The 27,332-nt window shown below is 41.0% G+C and overlaps 2 protein-coding genes across 2 annotated transcripts in view; one reads left to right on the top strand and one right to left on the bottom strand.

Moving 5' to 3' along the window:
- Positions 1–27,332, bottom strand: part of Fam227b (family with sequence similarity 227 member B) — a 170,158-nt gene that overhangs the window by 37,281 nt on the left and 105,545 nt on the right. The gene's annotated exons all lie outside the window — the stretch shown is intronic.
- The window catches only part of Fgf7 (fibroblast growth factor 7), a 56,161-nt gene continuing 35,034 nt past the window's right edge, over positions 6,206–27,332 (top strand). The window contains exons 1-3 of the mRNA XM_021156378.3: positions 6,206–6,273; positions 7,455–7,853; positions 8,453–9,008. Coding sequence (XP_021012037.1) covers positions 8,723–9,008 — 286 coding nt within the window. The 5' untranslated portion in view covers positions 6,206–6,273; positions 7,455–7,853; positions 8,453–8,722. The remainder of the gene's footprint in view (positions 6,274–7,454; positions 7,854–8,452; positions 9,009–27,332) is intronic.

Below are 27,332 nucleotides of genomic sequence, written 5' to 3'. Positions count from 1 at the left end.
TCAGTGGAGATTCTGAAAGCCAGGAGTGTCGGGATGGATGCTCTGCAAGCTCTAAGGGACCACAGATGCCAGCTCAGACTCCCACACCCGGCAAAACTGTTAACCACAATTGGCAGAGAAAGAAAGACACTTAATGAAAACAAATTAATGTCTACCAATCCAGCTCTACAGAAGGAGTCAAAAGGAAAACTTCAGTATGAAGAGGTTTTCATCCAATAGGACACAAGAAATAAACAATCCCAGAGCAGTTCATCAAGGGGGAGAAGGATGCATGCAACAAAATAATAGAAATCAAAAAATATTGCTCATTAATAACTCTTAGTATGAATGGTCTCAGTCCCACAATAGAAAGACATAGAGAAGCAGATTGGATTAGAAAACAGGATCCATCTTTCCCTTGCAACAAAGAAGCACACCTCACCATCAAAAGCAGACACCAACTTAGGGTAAAAGGATAGAAATATAATACAATTAAATGGACCCAAGAAGCAAGCCAGGTATATAGCTGTTTTAATATTTGAAAAAAATAGGCTTCAAGCCAAAATTAACCAGAATATATAAGAGGACACCAAATATTCATTAAAGGAAAAATTCATGAAGATGATATTACTATTCAAAACATTTATACACCAAACACAAAGGCACACAAGTTCATAAAAGAAATGCTACTACAGCTAACATCACAAACCAATTCTACGGCAGTGGTAGTGGGTGACTTCAGTGCCCTGCTGTAGCCAACAGCCAGGTCATCCTGAGAAAATGCTGGAGTTATATAACACCATAAACCAAATGGATGTGACAGGCATCTGCAGAACATTTCACCCAAACAATAAGGAATGCCCTTTCTCCTCAGTAGCTCATGGCATTTTCTCCAAAATTGGGCACATATTAGGACGCAAGACAAATCTCAACAGATTCAGGAAAATCGAAATAACTCCTGCAGCCTACATGACCCCCATGGAGGAAGGTTGAGTATTACAGTAGGGACAGCAGAAAGCATCCAAACCCATGCAAGCTGAGTAACTGACTGCTGAATGAAAACTGGGTCAAGACAGAAACCAAGAAGTAAATTAGGAACTTTTAGAATTGAATGAAAATAATAGCACAAATGAAAACATTATTTTTTAAATAATAAGAAAAAAGAGTCTCTCAGTTTGGCATTTGTTACCATTCAAATTGAGTTTGGGTTGAAATTTGTCTTTTGCTTTGTTGCTGTTTCCAAGGTCATGCAAAGCAATATAATGTACCCTTTGCCACAGGAAATTTAAAACTGTCTCAGAGGGAAATCAATTTTCAAACATCTTTTAGTTGCTCTGCATCTATGTTATAAATTGAATGTATGTTTTCTGCATTCTTTTACATTTTTGGTTAAGTATGATCTACTATAATTTACTATTTGTTAGTGCTTGGCATTAGTGAACAGCAGTCCTTTAAAAAAAAAAAAGAATAACTTTGCCTCATTTGGGGGCTGGAGAGATGGTTCAGCAGGTAAGAGCACTGGCTGCTCTCCCAGAAGACCTAGATTAGACTCTCAGAACAGACATGGCTGCTCACAAACTTCTATAACTCCAGTTCTAGAAGATTCAACACCCCTGGCCTCCACAGGCACTGGGCAAGTATGTGGTGCACAGACATATATGCAGGCAAGACAACCACATATGCATAATAATAACTTAAAATATTTATTTTACTTTTAATTGTGCTTAACACGCTTTAATTGTGTGTGTGTGTGTGTGTGTGTGTGTGTGTGTGTACTGAGGCCAGAAGGTGCTGGATCCCGAGGCTGGAGTCACAGCTGACTGTGAGCTTCTTGCTGTGGCTGCTGAGAACTGAGCTCTAGCCCTGTGTATGAATAGAATAATATGTGCTCTTAACTCCTGAGCCATCTCTCTATTCCCATTTCCTTTAAAATACTCTATAATTCTGTATGTTAACAAACTCATGCAGGCTGGGAAATGAAGAGCAGCCATGCGCAGCCGCACTTTCTACCGCCTCAGTCAGGCTGGCCTTGCTCTGGTTCACATAAAATGATTTTTTCTTTTTTCCAAGTGAGCCATGTTTTGGCATTAGATGGAGAAGATGCTTTAGATTTTTAAAATCATGTTCTTTTCATTGTGTGACCTATTTTGGTTTTGCATGCTTATATGTATTATTTTACTGTTGTGTTTCTCGATGAATATATTTTCTTATTTGGAAGGAACTATAAAAATAAAAGCACATTTATTTTAGGAAAAATGACCAGGGGATATTAGGCATTTTTTTAAAATTCCAACTTTTTTTTTTTTAAAGGAATTTGACTTTCAGTATCATAGGATTGAGCTAAGCACTCATCTGACGACAGCTCCAAGACTCAGTAATGGCTTCAAATCAAAGGATTATACAATTTCAGTCTCTTATATTAAAGCCATATAACATAATGTGGACTGTTCATATGTTCCATTTGCTTTAATACAGAGAACTATCATGCTCTTCTCATCAGAGGCATTCTCAATTATTAAAACGAGGGAAGACTGGTTTTAATGTAGTGTGTGTGTGTCTGTGTGAGTGGTGTGCATGCCTGTTGACCCTGTGTGTGTGGAGACAGAGGTTGATGTAAAGTATTGTCCCCTATCACTGTCTACCTAATTTTTGAGACAGGGTCTTCTTTTCTTGACCCTGAGGTTGGAGAAGCCTTTTTGTTAGACTAGCTGCTGGTGAGCGCCAGGGACCCTTTGGTATTCACACCAGCCTGTGAGTACTGTCTCTTTTTGCCTTATTTGGCTTTTACATGTGTGATGGGGATCTGAGACCATGACTCCACGCATGTATAGGTAGCCCTTTGCCCACAGAGCCATCACCAAGGCCCCACTCTTTTTTTTTTTAATTAGATGTTTTCTTCATTTACATTTCAAATGCTATCCCCTTTCCTAGTTTCCAAAAAATCTCCTATCTCCTCCCCCCTCCCCCTGCTCCCCAACCCACCCACTCCCACTTCTTGGCCCTGGCATTCCCCTATACTGGGGCATAGAATCTTTACAATACCTAGGGCCTCTCCTCCCATTGATGGCCTACTAGGCCATCCTCTGCTACATATGCAGCTAGAGACAAGAGCTCTGGGGGGTACTGGTTAGTTCATATTGTTGTTCCTCCTACAGGGCTGCAGACTCCTTCAACTCCTTGGGTACTTTCTCTAGCTCCTTCATTGGGTACCCTGTGTTCCATCCAATAGATGACTGTGAGCATCCACTCCTGTATTTTCCAGGCACTGGCATAGCCTCACAGGAGACAGCTATATCAGGGTCCAAGGTATTATATTTTAAACAAAATGCATAACACAACATGGGAACAGTTTTCCTTTTGTACTAAATACTGCCAGATATTGTTAAAATGTATTTCTGCTTTCACTTTCTACACTCTTGTATAACCAGTTCATTTTAAGGAAGTCAAAAGTTCACAGTCAGTGTAGAGAGGGGGCATCTACACTCCCTTGGATTTGGGCTATGGCCTTCCTCACACCATCTTCCTTAGGGCAACAAAGACAGAACTGTGCATCCATTGTCACAGTCAAACCTCTTGACCCATTCTTACTCTTGCGTTACCTACCACCCAGTTTTGCTCTCAGCGTGTCTGCACCTTTGTTTCCATCCCTGCTGCTACCATCTTAGTGCAAGGAGTGATCTCTGACTTTGGGTTTCAATCATAGTCACAGCAGTGGGTGGCTTACATTTTAGTCATTCTCCAGATGACCAAAAGTTATGTCTTATGAGGGTTTCAGAATAGTGTCTAACACACACACACGCACACGCACACGCACACGCACACGTAGAAGCTTTAACAGCTAGGGACAAATCTCAAAACCATGTTGCTTTCACCACGGAACTTCCTTCTTACGCACTGTGATCCATTGCTTTTCCATTCCCAGACACAATAAACTCACGTTCACCTCAGAACATGGTTTCTTTTGAAACCTTCATCTAGAACACTCTGCCTTCTGATTTCTTCTTACTGCTCAGTTCCTGTCTTACATAATGTCTCTTTCCAAAGCCTTTCCGTGACCCCATTCCAATCACTTTTATCCTTTCTGCTGTTTGCTATGATCGTCAGACTACAATTCGGTAAATTTATAACATAGTTTGAAGATTTTAAATTTAGATTAGTATTTCAGAGAGTTTTTTTTGTTTGTTTTTGTTTTTGTTTTTCTGATTTTTTACAAAATTAAACGAAGCCATTTTGTTACAGACTCAGGGATAGAAAGGTTCAAATGGCATTTGTATACTGAGATATTTACAGGTTGAGTCACAGGCACACCGCAATGCTGAACATATGACTCACACTTTACGTCTTCTGTGTGGTTAGTGTTTAGATGGTACAGCATTGTGCCAAAGGCCAGCGAGCTGTTTATAGGATTAAGGACCTCAGGGATTGCTCCATCGTGCTTTTCCTCCCGAGTTTAAGTTACTATCTTTGACCAGGTCCATCATGTTTGGAAAGACAGGTCTGTCTTCCTGTGTCCTATTCTTTGTGAACCTAAGTTTCTTCTGTAGTATACACAGTTCCTAATGTCAAGTCGCATCTGCCAGCTTCATGCCTCTCTCTTTGCTTGGCCTCTTGCTTGTGATCATTAGCATGGGCCTTCTTTCTGTTCTTGGAATTTAAGCTCTTGGCTTCCTCGCCCCTTACCATCCCCAGATCCCTGTTTATGCCGTGCTCTCACTGGAATGCACGCTTTGCAAAGGCAGGGATCACTTCCAAGATACTCACCATTGTGTCTTCAGAGGGCTAACCCAGCATCTGGCAGCACAGAGTTATTGGATAAATATTTGTTCAATGGATGAATCAAGATGATAAGTAAGACTGGTTGCACAGTATGATCCAGAGTCAAGACTAAATTTATATATTGAAACCACACAGGAAATGATGAAGACAAATCTAGTGTGGGGTTAGTTGTAGAAATGTGGATGGAATAGTTTGGAACAATGTCAGATGTAAGGCACAATATACACACAGTCATTTTTATAAGTAGAATTCTACCTTGTCCTAATTTCAAGAGTCTCTATCCTACCTGGAACCAGAAGACATGTCTAGACAGCTTTTGGAAAATAGCCCTACAGCTATATTTGTATACCATAAAATGACATATTTATAACTGCATTCATTATAATAGTTCCACAGTAAAATATATGGGTAAAAATGAAATGTTCATAGAGGTTGGCTATGCATATTGAGATATACCTATGCAGTGTAGAGAGTGAGTGAGCTTTCTAAATGCTGAGATAAGAGATTTTGTATTTTTACTAAATGAAAAGAAAAGCAACATGTATAACTCTCTCTCTCTCTCTCTCTCTCTCTCTCTCTCTCCTCTCTCTCTCTCTCTCTCTCTCTCTGTGATAATACTTCTTTGTATGTAAAAGAGCTGGGTATAAAGTTCTCCTGTATATATGTGCATAGCTTTTGTGTTTAAGCATGGTAAAAATGTAAACTGAAATATAAAATTCCATAAGTCAAAGTTTCTATCATTTGTCTCTCCACAGAATGAAGGCTGTGATGAAGATTGCTTAGGAAAAGTTAGGAAGTTCATATAGCAGCTGATTGCATCAAAGAAGTTCTATGAATTTTTCAATGATTTTCAATGCAAATTTATTTTAAATATCTTTATTTTTTGTATTTGAAATACAAATTCCCAAACACAAGGGGCAAGGATGACACACACTTCTTCTTTTTGAGATACAGCTTCTATCTGAAGCTTTTCAGGTGATAACATTAATCTTTAAAAGTCAATATTTGAAGAATAGATGCAGATCTTTTTCTTATGGATTTACAATGCACAAGGTGGAGATATTTTCAACTAAGGATGAAGCTGCCGTTATCTGGAAAGAGTACAGAACAGAGAACTCTGCTTCTCTCTTCTGTATGTGCTTTACAATAAGGACAGAGGATGTCTGCCACCGGGTAACTCACAAAGACAAAGAGAGCAGCTGTCCTACAGCTGAACCGCTAGCCTAATGAGAACCATTGCTAACAAGTAAGGGTCTCAAGGACAGGAATGAAATTCCCCACCCTGTCTTGGTTCCATCACTGGAAAGTAATCAATAACTTTGAAAGGAATTTAAACTGATACAATTTCCTGCCTGACTGTAACCTGCTCAGTGACATTCCTCAGAGAGTCATTTTATACCTTGGCTCCAACATTGCGGCGACTCCCTCCCCTGCACATTGTAAAGAGAGACTGGGCATTCTGTAGTGTGCACTGAGAACTGACTGCATAGCCTCCATTTCTCTATGGAACGTCAACTTGTAAGAATTCTGAATCTGCGCATTACTAATGCCCCCCAGACTGTGGGATATCACTAAGAACATCATCATACCTTCTGTCCTTTCCTATTCCTCCCTGGGAGAAAAATCATGGGACGTTCTGAGCTCTCCGGTTTTAAATAGATACAGTTATAGAATAGCATACCCTCCTCTGCTTTGAAAGCCTAGTGCTTCAATATTTCATGAATCGAAGACAACTGTGTATGTTTGAAATATGGGGTGCTGTTGACTCTGCCCTCTGTAAGCCCAATGGGAAAGGGAAGAACAATCGCATCCAAATGATTCAATTTGGGTCTCTGTCTCTATTTGGTCTACCTGCACCACCTGGTGGTAGTGTATGCTAAGTGCGAAGTTTTGTGTGTGTGTGTGTGTGTGTGTTTTGCAGGTACAAGGAAAAGAGAATTTTAATGTATGTATTCTTAAATATTCATTTAGGTTGGTGATACGATGGCTCCATACTAAATATAAGATACAGACAGTCACAGTCTTGCTCAGTACAGGATAGGCACAAGCTCAGGCTGGAAAGCAAAAGGACTCTCTTGTATCCGTTAGCTATTGGCCTTATTACTCCTGGATTTATCAGTTTTTTTTTTTTTTAAGCTATTGCTCTCAGGAAGGCACAAGTCAAATACCAAGGTGAAACCATTTTTCTAAAAGAATGGTAGTTTTGCAAATTATGTGTCCTTTGCTTCTATGTGTCATCCGTTGAAATAAATCACAAGACAGGATGTGAAAATGGCAGCACAACCCTAGTCTGATTAGACGTGGCCATTGATTTGATACCTGAAGCGGCAGCTGAGCCATGGGGAAGTAAGGGACGGAGCCACACTGTTTGTTAGAATCCCAGTCCAGTAAGAAACTAGGTCTTCTCAGCCTAAAGTCTCACACCCAATGGTGCAAGATCTGTGAAAAGATGTGGCCTTGTCTAGGGATACCTGCTTTCAGGCCCCGAGCCTTGGGTTGCTCTAGTGCTCTGAATTTGAAGGACTAAAAACACACCCTCACTTACCAACCTCCCTCGTCACAATGTATTGTAAAGATCATCTAACATTTAAAAAGCCCTTATATATGTTGTAGGGACATATGTTTTTCACAGACTGTACAGCTTCTGTGTTTAAAAGGTCTAACATTTCCCTTTCTCTTTGTAACGGCTTGGGAATCAGAGGTCTGTCTCCACAGCGTGAATGCCCACTTGTGGATTTAAACCGAAGCTGTGTCCACAGCTCCCCCTTATGACCACTCAACAGTGTACAAGCCTCCTTCTAATTCTGCTGTTTTAGACAACGAACCGCTCACTGGTTAAGTTTTAATTGCTTCCAATGAGGTCAGCAAAGGTATTTATTGAAAATCTCTGAATAAAAGGCTCCACGCACTCACACAAGCGCACGCGCTCACACACGGAGAAAATCCTTTTGCCTGTTGATTTATGGAAACAATTATGATTCTGCTGGGGGATTTCTCAGCTGAGAAATAGTTTGTAGCTACAGTAGAGAGGCTCAAGTTGCACGAGGCAGACAGCAGACACGGAACTCTTGTGTACCCAGCTGTTCCAAACAGAACAAGTAAGTTACTGTTATTTGTCTTTAAAACAATGCTGACTCTTTTCTGAAAGATTTTCTCTTTCTGTGGTTATTGTCCTGGGGTGGGGTCAGTGGGGGAGAGACTTTTGAGCTGTGAAAATATCTACAGAAATTGCTCTGTAGTACGTACGGATGGAAAGAGACTCTTGAGATTCTCCAAGGCAATCCTGACACTTAACTTGAAAAATCTGGGTAGTTTAAGGGAGAATAATTATGAAGCACAAATGTAAAAGCATAGACTAATGAATTCCAGGGAATTCAACTTCAACTCTGTCGATCGAGACTGTAAAACTTGATTTAACTCAATAGCTGTGAGTACACAGTGTTTCCTGACAAGATAGCAACTGGAATGAATGGTGTGGTTTTCTTGTGGTGTCTTCTCACTAACGCATAGTGCTTCTGAATCTATGTGCAGAGTGGCAGAGATGCTCACGTCCTCTGTGGGAGCTGTTTTAAATGTGCTTTCAACATTTAACTACACTGACATGTTAGACTATCTAACTACTGAAATTTATACATACAATTTTTTTTATCTCCCTCTCTTCTCCCCCTCCCCATTCCTAATCTCTCTCTTCGAGCAGAAGTCAAGGAGCAACCGCACTGCAGCAACTGGCCTTGTCACGACCTGTTTCTATAAGGATATACCTATCAGCTGTGATCCTGAAGAAGGAATCCTGTTATTGGTATCAGAAGCTAAAAGATAAGGTTAACAGTTTGGAAAGAGCGACGACTTTTTCTCTCATCAACCTCCAGTTCACAGATAGGAGGAGGCCCATGACCTAGGAGTAGCAATCAACGCAAGATTCAATTCTCATTATGTTATTCATGAACACCCGGGGCACTACACTATAATGCGCAAATGGATACTGACAGGGATCCTGCCAACTCTGCTCTACAGGTCATGCTTCCACCTCGTCTGTCTAGTGGGCACTATATCTCTAGCTTGCAATGACATGAGTCCGGAGCAAACGGCTACGAGTGTGAACTGTTCCAGCCCCGAGCGACACACCAGAAGTTATGACTACATGGAAGGAGGGGATATAAGGGTGAGAAGACTGTTCTGTCGCACCCAGTGGTACCTGAGGATTGACAAACGAGGCAAAGTGAAAGGGACCCAGGAGATGAAGAACAGCTACAGTAAGTGATGCCTTTATCCCAGCCCTGCTTAGCTCTTTATGGTTTGTCTAAGGTTCACTTTCCGGTGCCGTGTTCTCCTTTCCTTTCCTATGGGGGCAAAAAAAAAAAAAAAAAAAAAAATCAGTGTCATATATCAAGTCCTAATTTTTCTACCTTGGGATTTCTGCACTAACTCCCTAAAATATCTCTGGTAATAGGGCAAGTGTCCTCACCTTATGGTTGGAACTGATATGGTTGGAAAATACTCTGTGGCTTAAAACCAAACTACTGGTTAGTAAGAAACCATGTCAGTGAGCACGCATGCTGCTGTGTGATTGTTTTCCTAGCAAAGCTCAGTAGCGGTGTGCATAGAGCTCTCAGTAGGTGTTCACCAAACTACCAGCCAGTAGTTTGAGGAGCAGAGGATGTATCTGTCTTTATTAGTGGTGTTGCTTTTGAAAGGACTCTGCCATGGTACTAACCGGTTAAGAATCTACTTTCTGAGCACCAAAAACTGTGTGCTTCTAAAACTGAAGGGAGTCGGTGATGCCCTGGAACATCTTTAAAAGTCTATTGAGTTTGTTTTAGATTCCTTAACTCCCCACCCACAGGTAACAGACCTTTTTTTTTTTTTTTTTTTTTTTTTTTTTTTTTTTTTTTTTTTTTTTTTTAACAGTTTCTTTATCAAGAGTCTGTCATGTTAGGTCTCTGTTGCTAATTTAAGAGGAACATAACCTTGAGGAAGCAGAGCTGAGTTGGAAGGCAGGTTGGGTCCGGGACTTTCACCTGGAGCACCCCACTTTCCCTAGACCCAGTTGCTTTTTTACCTTAAAATGCCAGGGCTTGGGCTTTCATTTGATGGTTATAGTTAGTCACCAATCTCAGTAGTATTAAATGCAATGGCATAAAACACACACTCAACATTTACCTGAGGTATTTAAAACCCACACGGGGAAATAGGTTTCTTAGCACCAATAACACATGGGTGGCGTTGACACTGTATGGTTGATAGTACGTGTGGCAGTATAGTTTGAGAAGGATACATGGAAACAATAGTGTAGCTGGGTGTCTGTGACAGGGCCACCCCAAATTGTTCCTATCTATCCCTGAAATATCTTTTGGCTCTAAACTCACTGACCAAAAAATAAGAGTTTGGTGACTCTTTCCAAAATGAAAATGAGAGACCTTCATTTCAGCCATAGCTCATACAAACTGAGCAAGGAAGCATGCCTGCTGGAGGATTGATTCCGTGGGATCCAGCTCAGCAGTGGCCACTGGGGGAGGATTTGCTGGCTGTCCCTTCTATGTGGCCTTTTCATTTGATTTGAAAATCATCGAGCCTTATTGTAGATAACAGAATCATGGGGGCAGTGACAGCATGTGTCCCGTCCCTGTCTGTTAATGACTTTGGGGCACTTTAGTGTTCCCAATCTTCAACTGGTAAACATGGATGCATTTTTCAAAATCTTTCTCCTTCTCACAGTCTATTTGGTTCTGAGGCAGGGAACGTACCATACAATGTAAAGCCTCAATACTCATTACCTAGTTGTCACCCAAACAGTGAGGCAAAAGTGCCTGTTCTCTCTCCAGACTAACCATGCAGTCAGGGCTAGTTTCAAATTTTATAACAAGGTTATTATCATAGCTCAACTGCAGACTTCTTTCTTTTTATTTAACGACTAATCCCTTTGGATGCTTTTCACTAACTCATAAAAAAAGGTAAAAAAAAAATGGGTGGGAACATTCAGTGAAAATGAGTACTATGATCATTTGAGATTAAAGTAGTTACAATTGGAACATGTAAATATATGTGAATTTTATTTTGTGTTAAATTCCTGGAGCTCATGAATTTCAGGTATTTGTACACATTTACAAACTGGTAAAATCACTTTACAATTTGAAACATGATGTAGTGCTAAACCTGAGAAGTCTTAAAGCCTGTTTAGCAAACCCCCTTTCTCGTGAAGCAAACTCTATAGTAATAAGAAAGACAAAAGTCTTTCCCAAAATCATGGTGTTGAACTATCAGAGTGCCTTGTACTTAGAAAGACTTGACATCGTTTATGCAAATACATTTCTTACAAGTCTTTTAATAGTCTAAATTTATATACTTTCTTGGCATAATTCAATCTTGAGGAGAGAGTAAGACCTCATGAGAATCTCTCAGGTAAACTATAAAATAGTTACCATTGTCCTGCCATCCTCCTGAAAAGACAAGTTTTCTCCCAAGTTAGTCAGATGTGATGGCACTTTTGTGTGTAGGAAATCCAAGAGTCAGAAGAATAAAGGAGAATAATGTATTAGGAGAAAAATCTGATAATTGTTGCCTGTTAGTTGAGACAGACTTGCTCAGTTTAAGAATGAGCATAAGCAGATAGACGTATGTGAGGCTGGAGCTACTGAGTCAGGGAATCCAGGTCCAAATAGTGTGCTCAGAAGAACTTGTTCACTGTAACCAAGCAGCATGAGAAATGCAATCACAAAAGCTCGGGGTGGTTTCCTGAGCTTTCAGAGTCTTCAGAGTTAGCTCAGTGATCCAAAGGAGGAGGTCCCCCTCTTGCTATCACTGGAATGACAGTTAATAGTGACTGGATTCAAATGAATAGAAGTCATTCAGAAAGAAAGAAAGCTCAACATCAAACCCAGGCTTCCTTCTCATGGTTCCGACGCCTTCCACTGTTAAGCAGGTCCTTAAACTTCTTTGGAAGCCCTTTAACTTTAACTTTGGAAGTCCTTAAAGTTTCCTTTTGGAAGCATTGGTTTTCATTTTCTTCTCGTTAGCCACTCCCATGGCTTTTGTTTGAGTGAAAGGCAACTTGACCTGAGGATATGGATGAGTCTTGGCAGGCTGCTTGCTTCCCCAGGGAAGCATGGAACCCTGGGGTCATACACATGCTAGGCACACCTGCTACCCACTGAAGCACATACGAATCTCCTGGGAATATGCTTTATAAAACATTGGTAGATATGGGCAGCCTTGCAGAAACAGGTGAAAGATTTGGGTGTGTAATGTGCTCCCAAGGTATTGGGCTGCCCTGGGTGGATTTAGAGCAGAGAGGAAGAGAGGGGAGTGGTGGGCTGGTGTTAGCGTTAGTGCCTCAAATCTTCAGGGGAATTGAAATTTCACTTCAGGTACCATGGTGTTTGGAGCCCTTGCTTTAGTCTCCTCCATCAAGTTTAGATCAGAATAAGTAAATTGTATAGCAAAAAGAAAGCAAACAAGCCAAGTCCTCCAAACAGTTCACCAAGGATTTGGAAATTCAGGACCCAAAAGTAGACCACAGTTTCCACTCTTTAGGACAGTCAGTGGGGAACCATTCTCCTCTCTCCCCTTTCTGGTGCCCTTCATTTTCATTCAGCTCTACAGAGGAAACTGTAATGTATCCACAAGAAAAGCAGAAGTTCATATGCAAAGAGAGCATTGGTAGGCTGCATCGTGGAGGACAGGGAATGGATGGTCAATGCTTCAAGCACTTCTGTTGTAAGGACTGTCCCCTTGGAGACAAGGCTAGAGGCTGGATTTACATAATTATTGGAGCAGCCAGCTCATCAGCAGACCGAGGCAATCAGTCCACACCTGACAAGAATAGCGCTGCTGTTTAGCTGGGAGCTGAGGTGCCGAGTGAGAGATGGCAGCAGTAAGAGACAGATGTGGGATGGAGGGCCCAGCGCCTTAGGATCACTCTCCTGCTTTGTTTGTATTCAGTGACAACAATATTGTGTTCCCAACAATAGTTAACACCATCCATTCTTCTGGAGAAGTCCTGGATGACCAGATCCTCTAGTTCTGGAGGAAGCTCATCTGCCCTTTTGAGCAATGTTAGTCACGTAGTAAGAAAGGGTTATTTGTTCTGAGAGTTGGCCAATGGCTTGGCAACATCCTCTTTTGGATTGGTAGGCAGTGATGGGATGTGGCCTCCCAGTTGGCAGAACACAAATAAACACAGCATTGTTGGATTTGACTTTGGCCACAGAATCTCCAGCAACTCAACTGTCAACAATTCTTTGGATGGGTTTCTGTCTGCACTAGTCTCTATAGTACCCCCCAAGTACACACAACATCTTAGAATACCAGGAGTGCAAGCATGCTTATGTCCCAAAGAGTTCTTTGTAATTTTGTGAAAGAACAACACACAGTGTCAAAATAAACAAAATTATAAATGTATAACCTGCCTTAAAAAAAAAAAGACAAGGATCATGTCACACTTGTGGACCCTGGGACACTTGTGCAAAACAAAATCCTAGACATGATTGACAAGCTGGAATCTTCTAGAACTGGCCACAGGGATTCCTTACTAAAGGGATTCCAAGTCTTTAAAATATGAAGGATGAATACATTACTGGGGGCAGATTTAGAAATGTTGGCTATTCTATGGAAACTCTGATATTAATTTTTCCATATTATCACCTTTATTTAGTTATGTCAAGTATATGAAACTCACTGAATGCTACTCACCTCACTAGTTCAAGTATGTTCTCTTAACATTCCTTCACTTAAAATAACCAGTTGTTCATATTTATTTTTCTTAGTTTTAATTCTATGTGTCTGTGCTGATGTCTAGTGGAGGGCACGGGTGTTACAAACCCCTCCAGGCAGAGTTGCAGGAAAGTTGTGAGTTGCCCGATACCGGTTTTAAAAATCGAACTCAGGTCTCTGCAAGAGCAGTCCATGCTCTTATCCAAAGAGCCATCTCTCCAGCTCCACAGTGACCATCTCTACATTACTGTCATTTCTGCACTGGTCCAGATTAGATGGTCTTTTTCCTATAGCTAAGCCATGTAAGATCTCTGCAGCCTGTGGGTTAGGGAAACCAAAGGCCAGAGTGACCTGAGGGAGCAGAGGGAGGAGGATGTTAGACATGTGAAGGAGCTGCTCGCTCTAGATTTGTTTCTTCTTCTATTTCTCAATCTTGGCTGGAAATCGTATTCAGCTGGGACCTGTAAAAATTCCTGATGCCAGATCCCATCCACAAAGACTCATTAAGTTGATCTAGGATTCAGTCTGGGCATCAGGAATTTTAAAAGCTCTCTAGATGATTCTGAGATGCTTCCAAGACTGAGAACTACTATACTGTGGGAATCACATTAGAGTACTGGATGGATTGTAGTTCAATTGAATCAGAATCTCAGCAGGAGGGAGGAGACTGGAAGTCAGTATTTCTTATGGTTTTCCAGCTAGAGATGAATGCATGGCTAGGGCTGCAAACTGTTACTTAGGGGCAGGGCAGAGGTGGTGGGTGGGGTATGGGATGCAGACTGAGCCATCTCAGGGATGCTTGTACACATTTTGGAGCCCTTGCATTTTAGAGGGCTTCAAAGTTACTCCACCCCCACCCCACACCAATGGACTGGAAGTAATGCCTCTCTGAATTATGAATCAAGGACTTCTTTTAGGCCACTTGGACTAATCTCAACAGCATCAACATGTGATGAACAGGCCTAGACACGCATGTAAGGACAGTCCCATGGCATGATATAAGAAGGTTGGTTAATCGGATAACACAGCTTCATCGTGACAGGTGCTGGAGCAGGGGGCCAAGGGAGGTACAGACATCAGTGTCTGTCTGCTTCTGTGAACTTCTAAATTAGGCTTTCATTTCTCATACCCATGCTACTAAATTCAAAGGAAAGAGACCGAAAAGACAGTGACTAACCTAAAAAACCCAGCGTGGACAGAACTGCAGGTCCCCAAAGGATGTTTCCAGTCTAGGGGAAAGGACTGGAAGCTAGATGCTTGTCCTCTTGGCACAACATGAAGGCTGCACTTTGGTTACTTTTTGTTTTGTTTCGTTTTTAGAGTAAATAGTTTTGGTAGCATGGTAACATCTGAGGCATCAGTATGGAACAACACAGTATCTCTACATTTAAATTTTACATATGGCACAGAACACATAGGGAAAAAAGTCAGGGCAATAGCTAATCTTCCTATACTCCAAGCAGGTTGAAAATAAAAACCCTCTTCTATGCGCATGCTCTGAAAAGCTGTGTTAGAGGTCATTGGACAGCTGATGAAGAGATGGCTCAGTAGTTCTGAGCAGGCACTGCTTTCTGCAGAGGACCTGACCTGAATTCAGTTCTCAGCACCCACGTCAGGTACCTCCAGCTCCAGGCGCTCCAACAGCCTCTTGGATTGTTAGGCACCTGCACTCATGAGCACTTATCTCCTTTAACACGTTCACATAATTAAAAGCAAAAGGTCACTGAATATGTAATTCTTGACAAAGCTTCATCTCTGCATTTGAACTTATTTGTAGACCTACCCTAGGTAGTGAAATAATTCAATATTTTTAAATACCATGCTTCAACTTTCTTAAGTGGCATATTTTTCATTTTCAATTATATTTCTCATTTTATGTTTGTTTTTGAATTTTGGATGCAATTATGGATATGTTGACAGAAATATTTGAGACGAAACTCAGAATCAACTCAGTCTGCATATTTTCCTTAAGGCAGTGTTTCCAAATTGTATTTCTTAGAACACTGGTGTCCCTTGAGATATTAATGGTGTTTCCTCAAGCTGTTTCTCTGGCTTGCTAAGTGGGAACTACTCAGTTAATAACGCTGAATTAGTCTCTTGCAACAGAACTCTCTGAGCCTATGTTATACTATGGTCAGCCTCAACTTCAAGGCAATGTTCTATGGAGGTTCCCATGCTGACATGATGATAGGACACTCCTCTGTCCCCCACCCATCTCCCTGCTCCTGCTCTTTCTTAGTAGAACATTTAAATTTCATTAATTTTCAACTTGAGAGCAAGCTGGGATCCATCTTTGGAGTAGTCAAGAACTAAACCAACCTATTACTCAGCTGTGTGTCTGAAACAAAAAAGCCACACAACTGCCCATGATTTCAGAAGCACCGGAGCCCAGCAGCTCTGTGGATACTGAAGCTTGCTTGTCAGTCTGCATTAAGACAGTGTTCTGCATAATGATGAAGGTCTAAATCCAGAGGTTTCCAGTGGGGTTTAAGCCTGATTGGAAGTTCTGTCTGAGTGCTAGGAAGCACTAGGGGACTGTTTTCCTGATAGAAAATGATGTCTGCAGCTATGCCTGGACAACCACCAAACTACAGAATTGTTTCTCATGCAGTCACTGTAAATGCTTCAGGATTGCAAGGTGATTGAAAAATTCCCATCACACAGACACATGTACTCATGTGAAAACAAGACTTTTATTTTACTTATCAAAAAAGTGGTTCAAGCAAAAGCTGTTATTTCTATTTTATCAAGTAACAAGTTTCATTAACTGACCAAAAGGTATTTAGAAATCTGAATTATAGGCTCTTATAGGAAAACTAGCAGAGGACCACTCATCTGAGGTTTCTAAAGGGTAAAGGGCTAGAGGCTCACTTATCCTCTCCACACCTTAGGTGTTTTGCTGGCTCTTTCTGTGTGTGTAGCTGGCACTCATACTGGAGTGCTCTCAGTCTCCTTTTTATCTCCTTCTGGTCCAGGGTGCTGCATTTAGTCAGTGGAAGAAGGCAGAAAGATTTGCAGTCGTTAAATATATTTTTCATTTAACTGATTACATATTTAAAATCAGGTACAAGTAAAAATACGTTGTTAACTCATCAAGAAAATTGATGTGAACAGTAACTAAAAGCCTTTCTAAAATAAAAGAAAAACACATCTCATTTTTTTTTCTTATTTTCTATCCTTCAGAAATAAAATTATTCCCCACAAGCAATTTGGCTAAGTTTTTTTTTTTCCTATGAAATTTGAAGGGGTCAGTGGAAGTCTGTTTGTTATCAAGGCCCACTGCATAAGCAGGCACAGATAGTGACACTGGGGGATTAGGTGTCAGGGCAATGTGAAGACCAAGCCTCGAAGAGCTGTGGTCTGTCCCAATATTTGTTCTTGTTTTTATCAACAAGCATACCCAGAAGAAATAGTTCATAGTTGGTATTGGCTGAAGGAACATCTGTATTGAGAGAAAACAAAGAAAACCTTTAGCATGAAAAATAAGTTGTGCTAGCAGAAAACAAGCCTCAGAGTGGTTGTTTTAGGGTGGGAATCTGACTATTAGTGAGAACGGTCCTTGTACTGATTGGTTTTGTGTCAATTTGACAAACACTAGAATCATCAGCGAAGAGGAAGTATCAACTGACAAACTGCCTCCATCTGATTGGCTGTGGGCTTGTCCCTGGGGCAGTCCCTTGATTAATGATTGATGTAGGAGGGCCCAGTTCATTATGGGTGGTACCCCGATGGCAGGTGGTCCTTGGCCATATAGGAAAGCAAAAACTGAGAAAGCCAGGAGGCAGCATCCCTGATTGATCTTCCCTTCAGTTCTTGCCTCCAAGTTCCTTCGCTGACTTCCCTTAGTGACACATGGTGACCTGGGAGTTTCTCAAGTTACTTTTGGTCAAGGAATGTTTAATCACAGCAATAAAGGCAAAGTGGAGGACTCCTGAACGCAGTGATCTGAGGAAGGAAATGCTCACTGAGAAAGAGAACTGAGGACAGGGAGAAAGTCTGGAACTGTTCTCACTGGTTTTGAGTGGCAGCAGTCAGATAAGCAAGGGTCTTTTGTGTCTTATAGAACTTGTAGAAGTGTTTCTGATCACATCCTTGGTGCCTCTGGTTCGAGGCAGGGAGGCACAGAGTCGTGGGAGGTCGTCTGTGGAATGCACACCCTTTCTTCCTTACTTTGCACCAAATGAAAGGTATTTGAAAGACAGAGCCGACTATTCTGTTTTCATTCTTTTGTTAAATTCAATAGTCCCAATGCCTCCCTTTGAGAGACTAAAGAAGAGTAAGCAATTCCACAGCCTGGATTTTTGGAGAATTAACTGTTTAGTTGGGAGTGAGAGGTGGCTACAGGCCAGAGGGAACAAATACAGAGAACGCAGGGGATTTCCTAGCCCACCAAGAGAGACCCTCAAGTGCGCCATCCTTTGAGCAAATGCTTTTTAAGGTGCTTGTTAGTTACCGCAGTGTGATGTTTGATAGCAAATGAGAACAGTTTAGCATCTCTTGAGGTATCAGTGCTGAGTTCACCAAAGGCAACCCTGACTTTTCTTTATTTCAAAAAACATGAACACACACACACACACACACACACACACACACACACCCCACAAAAAAATAATAAATCTTTGGGATTGAGAGATTGTTCAGCAGTTAAGAGTATAGGACCAGACTTTAGTTCCCAGAACCCATATTAGGCAGCTCACAAGCACATGTAACTAGCTCCACGGGGGAACCCAACACTTCTTTTGGCCTCCTTGAGCCATAATTAAAAATAAAACCTTAAAAAAGTCTCCATGAGAACATTTGTTTGTAATAGACCATCAGATTTTTATCTGATTGAAGTATTTACTAAAAATATGACTACCTTCAACTAAAATGTAAATCCCCTTGGAAACACATTCTGAAAGGATCTTCACTACTGTACTCTCAGCATGTCACAAGGAGCTATCAAAGACTGCTTTTTGAATTAATAAATGAATTGAAAAGGGAGTCCACTCCACTTCATATGATGACTTTCTATGAAGGAAAACTTTTCTGGAAGTCATAATTCAATTTATGCTAGCTTGAAAACAACATATTTTTCACACATAAAGCAGGATATATTTCTCTTTTTGGTTTTTCAATCTTCGTGGTGCTTGGGTCAGAGCATGAAATGACGGCTGTAAAGGCTACACAGTGCTTATGAAGTTCTTTTCCCATAGTGCTTCCTGAGAAGCCGGAGATGTGATGGTTTTTAGACGCATGGTTAACATTTTAGGGTAGAATTGTAGAGATGAACTGCTGCCTTCTTTAGCTAAGACTACTGAGGTGTCTGTGTGTGAGAAGTGAGGTTTAACTCCCTCCCATGAATAGTTCACCAGATCATAATGTGGCTACCTCACGGCCTCATGGATGGACTCTGGACCTGGAAGAACTCCAGCCAACTTTCCTCTGCATGTCTCCCTTGCTTGCTTCAATTTTGTCAGACACTGAACCATAGCAGTCTCAAAGAAGTCTGGCAGGAATCTGTATCTAGGCTTTTAAGATTTACTTTGAAATTTATGATCTTTTAATGTATTTTCATAGTTCATTAGGCATTTACATTAAAATCATTACATTGCAGAGACATACATTTGTTTTTATTTTAAGTCTTTGAATTTAGTCTCTGAAAAAAATTGTGTAACATATAACAGGAAGCATCTCTCTCTCTCTCTCTCTCTCTCTCTCTCTCTCTCTCTCTCTCTCTCTCTCGGTTTTTCAAGACAGGGTTTCTCTGTGTAGCCCTGGCTGTCCTGGAACTCACTCTGTAGACCAGGCTGGCCTCGAACTCAGAAATCTGCCTGCCTCTGCCTCCCAAGTGCTGGGATTAAAGGCATGGACCACCACTGCCCAGCTATCTTTTTTAATAGTATATAAAAAAATATAGCTAAAACAGGTTAATTCTTTTACAAAATAAATGCCAATACTGGAACTGGTGAAATATTTTCCTGGGGTGTAAGGACTTCTTGAGCTCTCTCCTACTGTAAGTTTGGGCTAGCACTTTTCATCCCATGGAATAGACAGAGGCCCGAGGGAACTGGCCAGGCCAGTTGTCTCATTGCTGCTCCAATTTTAGTTTTAAAATTATACACAATCCTGTTTGCATCACATTTGGGTATCATTCACTTTAATTAATGACATTTTGGTGTGTTCAAAACTAGTGGATGACTCAACTGATCAAACAGCACTGATGGATGGTTTCCTGGAAATCGGGCCTCAGTGTGAGCATGTTCACAGAGGGCAGGACTGAGAAGTGGCGTTTAGTGCCATTGCATGTGAGAGTGTAGGGAAGTCTCACACATGAGCATAATGACAGCATGTACAGTGTGGCCTGCTGTACACTTTCCTGTCACATGTATTCTATTGCCAACCCCCTTCATCAGTACCTCTTCATGGGATAAGGGGGAAAAGGGGGCATCTCAAGTAATATCTTTCCCCCAGTGAAAGCACGGGTCATCAATATTGTTTTAAGATAATAATGAAACTTTTTACTACAACAAGTCTATATGTATATATATACATATATACATACACACATGTATATATGTATGTATATATGTATACACATATATATACACACACACACATATTTAAATGGAGTTATTTTATAACAAAGAGACAATACTTCTCCCAAACAGCGTAAGTGTGCAATATTTTGCTCACAAGACCTGGCTCATTTCACAAGTGGGGATGGGCTGGCAGACATAAACATGCTTTGTAGGTGGGGAGTGGCTCTGAACTCCTAAGGGAAGCAATGGGTAGAGTGTAGATGTGAACTCAAATAGGCTTAACTCAGAAATAGACTTCTAGTTTCCACTACTTGTATCACTATACTCTGACTGGTATCACTAAAATTCCACATATTAATATGTACCATGCTGTGGGATAATTTGCATGTAAAATATATAAACATAAAATTTTCTTTCCTGTAGTATGGTCTAATGAGTACTTAGCATTATCTTCTATTAAGCTAATGCTTTACTCCAGCTTCCTCCCCTTTAAAACATCTCCATCTGTTGCTCTGCCCCTTGAGTTGGTACAGTAATTTCAGTTTCTTTTGCTTAAAGATTGCTAAAGATGCAGAAAAAGAACAGGCTTTGAATGAATTTCCAAAATGTAGTGATATGTCTGTACTCTGCTCATTAGGGTCTGCATAATTTATAGAACAGACATACATATACACATTAATTTCAGAAATTAGGGGTAGATATAGATCTGGAACATCTAGTCCCAGGAGGTCTAAGCGATCCTCTCTTGGGGTCCTATTCTTAAGGTGTTAATGCAGCTCTGACACATTACATAGGTGCTGTGATATGATTGATTAAGTTATTTTAGTGTCTTATAAAACCAGTTTAGAAGTTCTGTGTTCTCAAAGTTACAATGGTTCTTTCTAGTAATTAAATGTAGTATTTGTTGGAATAGATTTAGAGTATATGTTGTACAGTATACTTTGGCTGCATTGATACATAAAAAATTTTACTAGGGGGGAAAATTTCAGCTCATTTGGGATATCAACTCCACAAAGAGTAGTACTGTATAAAGGAATGCTTATGTGTTCACAGTGGGACACATCTTGTGACCCACCTACCAGACTCATGGCCCTTTTAACAGTAACAGATATGAATCATTATTGTGAAGTGGGTCTTCAATCAGAAAGTGTTACCACTATAACTGTTACTCTGGACTGCATCAGTGGGCATTCTTTGCCAGGCTGGTTGTTATTGTAGCTCATTCCCAGCAGGGTTGTATTGTTCATTATCTCTCTCCTCACCTATTATTATCTCCCTATGAGAGCTAGCCAACAGGGATGAATGAAACTTGCTTTCCTCATGCTCTACAACTCAAATATGTGGTATCTCCAGAACTAGAATATTCTGGAAGGCAACCAAGGGCTATGGCAATAGCTTATAAAGTTTGGTAGTCTCTCCCACTGACTTGATAAGAGGTAGCTTGCACCTGGCTTCTTGTTAGATAACTTAATGGTGTTTGTGAGAGATATTGTCTCTTTGCTATAAGGTAACTCCTTTAAAAAAATCACACACACACACACACACACACACACAGAGTTTTGGAAGCTTCTGCATCAGAAGGTTTCCATTTGGCTTACTCAACTATCTTTAGTGTGTTATCCCTGTTCATGCTGCAGTCTTTACCTTGCCCTCCCATCCCCCACTCCACTTCATTCTTCCTGTTCCATTATTCCCATTTGTACCACCTGTGTTCTCTCTGTCTTTTTACATTCCTTCCACCATACCCTCTTTCTGGCCTTTTGACTTTTAACACACAGAAGTAAAGATTCAAAGCTAGCATCCATATCTGAGGGAGATCAGGTGGCCTTTGTCTTTCTGGGTCTAGGTTACCTCACTCACAATGTTTATTTCCAGCATCATCCATTTACCCACCAATTTCATTTTTCTTTATTGATGAACAAAATTCTGTTGTGCATAGGAACATAGGTACATAGGTCATGGCCATTGCGAATAGAGCAGAAATAAGTAATGGACAAGCAATAAATATGGACGAGTGAGTAGCCTTGCATTACATTAGAATGCAGAATTCTTTGTGAATATGCCCAGGAGTGGTGTAGCTGGGCCACATGGCATCTAGGTCTAGGTTTTTGGGGAACTTCTAGAATGACCCCCCCATTTGAGAGTGCCAGCATTCACTCCAGCAATGAGTAAGTGCTCCCCTTTCTCTATAGCCACACCAGGAGTGGCTGGAATTTGGTTTTGGGGTTTTAGCCATTCTGACTAGGGTAAGATGAAATTTCAAAGTTGTTCTAATCTTCATCTACCTCATGGATCAGCAGGGCAAACTGGATATATACATACCAAAGAACAAAACTAGAGTTATCTCTCTCACTCACTCTAAGTGCATCAGAGCCTCCACACAAAGCCCTGCTGCATGACCCCGATACAGTCAGAGGAGAAACAGAGTAGGTGTCAACTCCTAGGCACGGCTTGGACTTCTTACACAGGACACGGATAGCATGGGCAATCACAGCAACAACTAATAAGTGGAGCCTAAAAACACTACAAAGTTTCTGCACAGCAAAGGACACCATTAAGCCGACCGAGAGGCAGCTTACAGGATGGAAGAAATTGTTACCAGCTATACATCTGACAGAAGAGGATTGTCTAGAATATGCAAAACATAGGAAGCTAAAACATAAAGTTAAAAATCAGTTTAATTAAAAAGCAGGGCATGAAGTGATTTATAATTTTAATTCTCAATGAGCTGTATTGGTTATGAATCTATGTGAAGCTTTGAAGGAAATATGTCTCACCGAAACCCCCATCAGTTAAATTCCTGCCCAATTACATAGTGATTCTATCAGTAGGTGAAGCAGCTAATGCTTTCATTGGACCTACATATTTTTATTTTTTAAGTGCTTCTTGGTTAGGCATAATTAATATAATGTGTTTGAATTGCTAGGCAGCTCTCCTTGATGCTGGGGATGTTTTCTCATTCATCTTTTTATTCTTAAAGCCAGCACAGTATCAAGATAGTAGGGGCGCTTGAATTAAGCAAGAAAGATTCAAACACAGGAGTCAGTCAAAGCCCTGAACAGCTTTCTTCAACCCAGTGCTCAACAAACTTATACTTGTCTGCATTTTTCTTTCAACTTAGTTTCTACTTGGCAATGTAAAGATGCTATTGTGTCCCGCTAATTTATTCTGTCTCTTCCTTAAAGCTTTGGGAATTCACACTTACTTTCATGATCATGTTAACTATAGGTTTTCCATTTTAATGCAAATCTACCCATTCCCAGACTGTCAACTGCTCTAAGGAGCCTCCCTGGTCCTTCATTTCTACCCTTCCACACTGCTTGGAACCTTGTGATGGTAAAATGTGCAAACTATAAGATGCCATGCAGATAGGAGGCATTACTGCGGCTCAGCCTTTAAAAATGATTGCATTTCTCTTGGATTAGGTCAGAATTCCAAAAGCCATATGTATATTAGGTCTTCTTCTGTTCCCTCTCACCGTTCCTTCCCTACCCTCACCCCCACCTCAGCTAAGGCCAGTGAGGTGCATGTAGTGATAGTAGTTACGAATTATTTTATTCAACATTCTCTATACTTACTACCTTTCTCAAGAACAGTGGTAGAGGATACGCCTAGTCCCGATGACTTGATGTGTGTGGAGTTGTAAGAGGGTGTGATGTGTGGGGATGGGGTGGGGAGGGGGGTCTCCCTCCTCAGAGGAGAAGGGAAGGGGAGACTGGGTGAGAGGATCTGGGTGAGGGAGGGCTGATATTCAGATGTAAAGTGCATAAATAAATAAATAAATTAAAATTAAAAAAAGATAATCTATTAACATGGATATTTAGCGAATCTAGAGAACAGACTCAGTTTTAACTTGTTGCTATTATGTCAGACACTTAACCCGTTCCACTGTCTTCCTCTCTGTGTCTTAGCATGACGTTTGGACTTCTACATACTATATGCTATCCTTTCTCATCTCTTTACCTTGATTAGGAATGTGCTGCTCATTCCACTCAACAGGTTGGCTTGGAAGAAAGAGGTTGGAAATGGCAGAGGCAAACTGGAGGGACAAGAACTTTAAGATCATCAAAAGTTGTTCTGTGGGTCTATGTCCCTCAGGCTGGCATCTTCTCTTGCAGAGAGCTTACGTTTAGGCTAAGCTCCAGTTCAGCCCACCCATGCAGGTCTGTGCAGGCCTGGGAACCCTGCAGTGCTCGCACATCACCAAGGACATCTGTGCTTATCTGCTGTGTCTGCTCTCAAGGGCTAGCAAAACTGCCAGCTCTTCCCAGCTCCTTAACACTGTTTTCTGTGTTACACCTGCAATTCAAGGATTAATTAAATGAACATAGTGGCTCATATTTGTAATTCCAGCAGTGGAGGCTTGGCTGAGGCAGGGAGATTGCCATGAGTTTAAGGTCAACATGGGCTATAGGGCCAGACTGCTTTGAAAATTAAGAGAGAAAATGAAAAGAAAAACAACAAAATCTAAGCCACCCCTTAATTAAAGGAGGGGAAAAGTTGACAGCTTAATTCAGAAAGCTGGCCTGTGTCTCTCGCTGTTAGTAGTTCTAAAGTGATTCAGATGTATAAGGAACACTCCCAGATTCCATCATTCTGACCAGCAGATTCATGCTCCCCCCGTTAAAGTCCTTGTAGATCATGGATTGGTTTAGGTGCATTTTCTGCAATCTTTTTTCTTTTCAGATTAGACATAATTTGAAAACCAAAGAAGTATTATTCCAAATTTAGACACTTTTCCCACTTTAAATTAGTTTTTTTCCCCTTCATGATATTTTAATCTAAAACAAATGGGGATTTTACTTCAGCTCTGTTTATAGTTTGTTAACTTTTCTAATATTTTAGTTTATATGAAATGTCTAAGACCAATTAAGTTCAGATGATAATAGCTGTCTAGGATTTAAAAATTATATACAACTATCTACAGCTATCTTCATGTCTTCAGAGAAAATAAAATAATATATAATGTATTTGAAACTCTTTATCATGAAATAAATTCTAATTGCTTTTATAGTCAAATTTAGTTATATCATTTGAACTCAGACAGTAGCATCTGTAGGCAACTGTACCAGACTTCCTCAAGCATCCTAAAACTTTATATGGCTTACACAGATTTCCTAATAAGGACATTAGCTTTTCTTCTAAATTTTCTTTTTCATAAAAACTGTGGTGGGTTTCTAAATACCAGTGTCTTATGGAATGCTCTTATTTATTACCTGTAGAGGTGACATTTGTTAATAAAGTATACAGAGATAAAAATGTGAGTGTTTATGGGCTTCAACAGGAAGTAATTAGTGACCACTCTCCGCTGGTTCCCTAGAAAAAGCAGAGCTCAGTGGGTTACTGTGGAGTGTCTCAGAGTGCACCCAACGGGGTGAGAGGGGACAGATGGAAGGAGTTAGGACGTTCCGGGAAAGTAGGATCACCATAGAAAGGTGGGGGTGGGGTGAAGGAGGGAGGTTGGTGTTAGACCTTGATATTAGACTTTTCTCTGAAGGCAGAAAAGTGGGGAAAAGATGTGGATGCCGTTGCAGAAAGCCCAAGTGGAGGCTAGCTGAGCTGTGTCTATCTGCAGAATCAATATGGCATAGGGAAAGTAGTAATACAGAGGTAGGACATAGACAAAGCACTTCAGCGTTTTTGCCTTTAACTTCCTATTGTGAAGAGGGAGGAAAAGAACAGAGAGTAAGGTAGTGTGACCAGTTGAGGGAATGGTGTCAGGAAGCAACTAGAAAGAAATGCAGGCAGTGAGCATTGACAGAGTGACCTCGAGAGAAAGAAAGAGACTCAGACTCAACAAGCGAGCAGGAGAGGCCCAGGTCATAGGAGCAGGGCACACCCAGCAGACAGCCTTGCTCTGGTGAATGCCTCATTAAGCACCGGGAGAAACTGCCTCAGAGTCAGTCGTGCTCGGCACTCTTACACTGGTACAAAGCTCTCAGAAAGTAAGTGGACAAAGTGCCAAGGCAGAATCCAGAAGACTCCTGGGAGTTGTTACACACGTTGTTGTTTTTCCTAATTTAAAATTGACTATATAATACTTGTATATTTAGAGCAATCATAGTTTTATCCAAGCACGTAGGAAACTGATGGAAAAAAATTACCACTTTACAATTTTGACATGTTTTGATTTTTCTCTTCACTTTTTGAAGTGATTTCTACATAGTAGCAGATATACATGTATGAAACTTTTGATGGACATGCACATATATCTATCTGTACTTATGAATATTTATTTATATATTCATATAAACTCTGTCTGACACATGCAGCTGTCATCTCCTATTTTAGGCACAGTGTCACAGGACCAGCAAGGCCCCACCCGAATGCCCAGTGTCTGAGCATTCCAAGACATAACTGATGAAATGTCCCTTGGAGCTTTCCAAGAATGGAACCTTTAGAGCCCGCTACTAGTCAGCTTAAAGTCTTCCCCGTGGTCCTCAGAAGCTCAGGAGATCTGCACCTGTGCCCTCACTCAGCATGCCCACCTCTGCCCACCTCCCTAGCTCACACTGCTTCCTCCCAATCTTCCTCATTCCTAGAGCATGATGCTCCACTGTTGCCTTTCCCCAGCCTCTCTCCTCCCCGCACCCCTTCTCCCTCTCTTTATCTCTCTGAATTGTTCCTTCTGTTAGATATACAGGTAGCTCACTTTCCCACTTCTTCCCAGTCTTTACAGGATTGTTAACTTTCTTTCCCCGATACTGAGAACATCCATATCTTCTCTACCCAATCCATATACTTCCATTCTTGCTGGTTGTTACTCTCCAGCACACACTACACCTTTATCTTGTATATAGACTCTTTCCCCAGCTAGGAGAAGAAAGCAGGAGACTCTTGTCTGGTTTATTCACTGTCACATACACACTACTGAATTTGGGGAATGGAATTATTAGCTAAGGCGATGAATTCCATAAAAAGTCACTGACTATTGTAATAGGCACAGGGCCAGGAATGAAGGTTAGAAAACAAGGCAAGACAATTGATCAAGACTCTAGAGTTCATCAGCGGCAGAGCCCAGCCCACTCCATCCTTGGCTCTGGCATCTCACCATGACCACGTAAGATGGTTAAAATCAACCTCGAAATCAATGTGAGGGCTTTTCTTCCCTTTCATTTGAGTAGATCTTTGACTTGTGGCTTGGTAGGATGAGTGCTCTGGATTATGGGAGCAAGGATCACTCCTCATTGTCCATAAAGTAAAGGGAGTGATACCTGCCTATGGACTGGGTTGGTACTTGATTCTTTCTGAGCCCCCGAAGAAAGGTCCTTTCCTGTTTTCTAACAGAAGCTACAAGCAGTGATGCTGTACTTTCCAATGTGTTGACTGCACTGGCTGACAACTGTG

This window comes from Mus caroli, unplaced genomic scaffold (assembly GCF_978045245.1).
Source record: "Mus caroli unplaced genomic scaffold, Mus_caroli_1 scaffold_2, whole genome shotgun sequence".
Lineage (NCBI taxonomy): Eukaryota > Metazoa > Chordata > Mammalia > Rodentia > Muridae > Mus > Mus caroli.
This window is presented reverse-complemented; position numbering and strand designations above follow the sequence as displayed.